The sequence below is a fragment of the Penaeus vannamei genome, chromosome 30 (assembly GCF_042767895.1).
Source record: "Penaeus vannamei isolate JL-2024 chromosome 30, ASM4276789v1, whole genome shotgun sequence".
Taxonomy (NCBI): Eukaryota; Metazoa; Arthropoda; class Malacostraca; order Decapoda; family Penaeidae; genus Penaeus; species Penaeus vannamei.
In genome coordinates this window covers 24,533,866-24,538,865 of record NC_091578.1, presented here as the reverse complement: position 1 = coordinate 24,538,865, position 5,000 = coordinate 24,533,866, and the positions used below count along the sequence as shown (strand labels likewise).

The 5,000-nt window shown below is 38.6% G+C and overlaps 1 protein-coding gene across 4 annotated transcripts in view; it reads right to left on the bottom strand.

Annotated features, from left to right (window-relative positions):
• LOC113814577 (zinc finger and BTB domain-containing protein 7A) overlaps positions 1-5,000 on the bottom strand; it is an 11,025-nt gene that overhangs the window by 988 nt on the left and 5,037 nt on the right. For 2 of the 4 annotated variants that reach the window (XM_027366628.2, XM_070143196.1), the window contains exons 4-7: positions 4,992-5,000; positions 4,561-4,662; positions 852-1,231; positions 1-461 (exon numbers count right to left, since the gene is read on the bottom strand). The exon at positions 1-461 is cut by the window's left edge and continues 988 nt beyond it; the exon at positions 4,992-5,000 is cut by the window's right edge and continues 240 nt beyond it. In XM_027366628.2, the coding sequence (XP_027222429.1) occupies positions 899-1,231; positions 4,561-4,662; positions 4,992-5,000 (444 nt within the window). In that variant the 3' untranslated portion in view covers positions 1-461; positions 852-898. The remainder of the gene's footprint in view (positions 462-851; positions 1,232-4,560; positions 4,663-4,991) is intronic. The other 2 variants (XM_027366627.2, XM_070143195.1) reach the window with 1 other exon arrangement.

The window sequence follows — 5,000 nt, the reverse complement described above, 5'->3', positions numbered from 1 at the left end:
TTCTGAATACCTATAACATTATCAATTAAAAAAAAACAGCATTTTAAAGTACAAACTTTCTCAGTCCTAACTAAACACGTCATGGAATAATCTGAACTGAGGGCAAAAGTAATGATTATTCAAGTAGCAGTCGAAAGTCTTCCTTTATGGCGAGTTGACACATGACTCCAGAGGTGACTGTTCCGTGCAAAGCACTGGGAGCAATGCGGACATGAGAAGGGTTTTTCCCCGGTGTGAGTGCGGATATGGTTACTAAGAGTCCCTTTCTGAACAAATCTTGAGGGACAGTATGGACAGGAATAGGGCTTTTCCCCAGTGTGGGTACGTATGTGCATAACCAGATGGTCTTTCCTGGGTGTGTCGTAAGCACAGTAGGGGCACTGGTGGAACTTGCTGCTGGATATGATGCCTGCCTTGGCTCCTGTGGCTCCCTTATCACCCTTCTGACTCTCCTCTCCTGCCTGTAGGAGACGTGTGGTGGTGTGATTACCCATAACAAAACAGTGTGTGGCTAGTGTCATAAAATCGAATTGGGTATTTAATTAGTCAGTGCAAAATTATATAGGAACATTAGATAGACCACATAAGCTATAACATAAAAAATAAATTACAAAGATTTGCTATAAACACACAAAAATAGCACAATGAAAGGTATTACCAACACACATTTTCTAAACCTGTTTAGTTTTCTTTCAATGGTCAACTCTCTTTTTCTATTCATATACATATATTTCCTTTTTTTTTTTTTTTTTTTTTTTTTATAGGTACATCTATCACACATGATAGAAAGTAGTAGTGACACTAAACAAAATTAAACAAATAAAACTATAAAATGAGAGATATTCTCCTACCTTAATTCTAAATATAAATACAATAATGAAGCTCTGAATACAATGCACTAAACCCAATGGGTGCATTCATGGCTCCTCATATTAGTTTTCTGTGTGAATCTCTGAGGGCAAACAGGGCATTTGTAGGGCTTTTCCCCAGTGTGGATACGAATGTGGGTGTTTAGAGTTCCTTTCTGAATGAACCTGGCAGGACAATGGGGGCAGGAATGGGGCCTCTCGCCAGTATGAGTGCAAATGTGGTCAATCAAGTGGGTTTTCCTATCAGTGGAATAGGTACAATATGGACACTTGTGTTGCTTGGCGCTGCTGCTCAAGGCTCTCATCCTGCACCTCTGAGGTATGGCCCTTCCGCCTCCCTCACTCCCCGCCTCGAGTGCACCCTGTCGGATATGACCATCTTACTTGATTGCATGTAAAGAATTAGTATTAATATCTCTGGCCTAATATGGAAGGTAGGGATATATTCCCTGCAGCAGCTTGCTCTCGGAAACACAAGATATACCTATAATTACATGTGCATTAAAAACAGTAGCATGTTCAGTTTCCATCATGTTCACTCTTGAATTCAAGTAGGCTTGGGAAAGAGGGATAAATACATGATATCACTTCATGATAAAAAAGAGAACTAATGAATAATTTCCACAGAAATATCTAAAATAGTTCCTTTCTAGAAATGTTTTTTTCTTTTTTTTCCATTCAGCCAAAAGATATATCCTTTTAGATTCTACATGGTCACATCTCATATCTTTTCTAATTACCACTTTTAGAAGACAAAATAATATTTCTTGGCCAAGAGTACATTAAGTTGTCTACAATAACACTGAAAGACAACTAAGATTCTCCAGACATTAAGAAGAAACACGTTTAATAAGAATACAATTCAACATTTAAACACACAAAATATGCATTTTGTAAAAAGAGCTAGGACTCAATACAAAATTATTCAGAGGCACAGGAAACATAGTAACAAATGTAGATAAGGTCTGAATGAAAATTAACAGCTTCACAATGTAATTTACTTTTTTATATTGCCTCTCCAGAATCTTGAAATAATTAATTTTCATTCAAACTTTTTCTATATGTATGATAAGCTGATATGTCATACAGCCCCCCTAAAATGGATAAAACTGTCACACGTCTTATTTTCATTTTTTGCCTATAGCTAATTCATTATAAGAAAACACACTAACACAAACACACAGACACACAAGAAAAAAATACACAAAGAAATGCACACACACATAAACAAAGACATGCACACACACACACACACACACACTCACACACACACACACACACACACACACACACACAACACACACACACACACAGACACACACCCACACACACACACACACACACACACACACACACACACACACACACACACACACACACATACACACACACACATACAAATACACATACACACACACACACACACACACACACACACACACACACACACACACACACACACACACACACACACACACACACACACACAGAGGGGTGTAAATACATTTACCTTTTTCTAAGTGCACTTTTTACAACAGTAAGTATGAAAAAATAAAGAGTAATTAAGAATGTGTTATAAAGCACTCTTCAAATATCTTTCAATAGAATAACCAAGTAAACAGATACATGTAATCTCTCTAAAAAAAAAACATAACTTAAATACTTAATCTTTGCTGTATATTTTTATAAAATAGGTAGCATTATATGATGCTGTATCACAATACAATTCATAGAATTTCAAGAGTATTTCAAATAACTAGCAGGCCCTGGGGAAATTCCTTGGAACAAATAAATGAAGAGTACTTCTCCTCTCCTCTCTCCTTTCATTTCACCCTCTCCCTTCTACCTCAAACCTCCTTTCTCCCTTTTCCTTTGCTCAAACCTCTGCCTTTCCCTCTCCCTTTTCCTCTCCTTCTGACTTTACTTTTCCCATCCCGTCTCCCTCCCAAATCTTCCTTAAATTCACTCTTCCCCTCTCACTTTAAGCCTACATCTGCTCCCTCCTACTTCCCTCCTCTTCCCCCTTAACCCACTGATGATGGGATGATGTCCTATAAGGTCTTTTAGACCATCCCTAATACTGGGATGACATCTTCCATTCATATGTGGTCAAGCCTGCTCCAAGTTATGCATGCTAGACTTTGGCATGCTTGACTGGCTTAAAGCCTTAAAGGGTATTGTGAGCAGGGTAGTTTATGTTCCCCATGCTTCTGATTTCTCCCTATATCAGCTGTTTTCACATGCACCCTGACGTGTTGTTCGGTATGGTACTGGGGGGGCTCCTGCCATTGTCACCCATCCCTTTTGCTCCCTTATATCGTTATCTTATCCCTCTTTTCTCTCTGAGCCCCCTCCCCCTACTCTGTCTTTACCTCCCCCTTTCTTCTTTTAGAGACCCCTACATTTTCCCTTCCCAATCTCCCTTTTCTCTTTTAGCCCACTTCCCCTCTGTCTCCCTCCTTTTTCCTTTAAGTTCCCTTTCTTTTCTCCCCCTTCATTTCCCCTTCCCCTGCCATCTTTCCTCTTAACTTCCCCCCTCAGACAGTCGCGTAAATATCAAAAATACGTGCATGTGTGTGTGTGTGTGTGTGTGTGTGTGTGTGTGTGTGTGTGTGTGTGTGTGTGTGTGTGTGTGTGTGTGTGTGTGTGTGTGTGTGTGTGTGTGTGTGTGTGTGTGTGTGCGTGTGCGCGTGCGTGTGTGTGTGCGTGTGTGTGTGCGCGTGTGTATGTGCGTGTGTATGTGCGTGTGTATGTGCGTGTATGTGCGTGTGTATGTGCGTGTGTGGGTGTGCGTGTGTGTGAGTGTGCATGCATGCGTTTGTGCATGTGTGCGTTTGTGTGCATGTGCATGTGCATGTGTGTGTGGGGGTGTGTGGGTGTGTGTGTGAATGTGAGAGTGAGTGTAAGTGCGTATGCATTTCTTTAATATTTGTGTTGTTAATTATCACCCTAAGTTTCCATCAAAATGAAGCACCTTCAACCTTGCAGGCACATGGAATATGAGTTCAGGCATAATGTGCCCACTGTATATGATAATCAAGTGACTTCAACAGTGCAGTCATCACATTATAATTTAAGGCATAACATGTAAATGAATGAAAAATCAAATTGAAGAAACACAAGCAAAATTACAATATAAATGACTATATCTAAACTTCCTTATTATTATATCAATACAAGAGGTACCACACTTCATGTATTATTACAAATATTACATATGATATAATATTCCACTCTTCTATTACATAAACAAAAATACTTAAATCAATAAAGGACTTGACAAAAAGCTTGAATATGTTTTCCTTTTTTCCTATGCCACAAATAAAGGACATATTAACAAGAAAAATATTGATAACTTAAAATAAAGAAAATTACTATACTCTTGCCACTTGTAAATAATGTCACCAACAGTACTTATAGCTATCTGAATCATATCATTTTCACAATTACTAAGAATTACCTACAGAAGTAACAGCCATTCAGTCTTTAAAATGTAGTGAGATATTAAAAAAAAAATGTAATCATTACTGTGACTCAGTCCTAAAAACTAAAATCAAATAATGATGATAAAATAATCATTCTTACTTGAAACTTGTATCAGATAAAATATCCATATGAAAAGAAAGAAAAAGGAAAAAAGCCTAAATGGCAGCAGCCTCTGTAGGAAATATAAAAGGAACACAACACTTACCAACTGTAGTGCCTGCGGATGCTCTGACAACGGTGGACTTCCGTTTATGCTGAAGTTCTCAACTGAGGCTAAGCCAGCTGCAAAGTCATTACTGCCAAGCCACTGTTGGAGGATAAAAAGACATCATTCTAGAGTGGGAAATATTATGTTGCATAATTTGAATATGTGGTAAACGAGCAAGCCAGAAAAGATTGAGAAGGGAAGAAAAAGGATGAGGTGAAGAATGAGGGAGAAGATGGTGGAGAGGAGGAGAGGGAAAAGTCTAAGGTAGAAGATTAGAAGGAAAGGGAAAAGGTTGAAAGAATGAGATAGAGGAGTATGAGAAAAAGGAGGGGAAAGTCATAATTGTCAAGAGAGTAAGAGGAAGAGAAAAGGGAGGGAAAGAGTAGGTGCAGAAAAGAAGGAACACAAGAGATTGAAGTCTCATATACCTCCTGCAT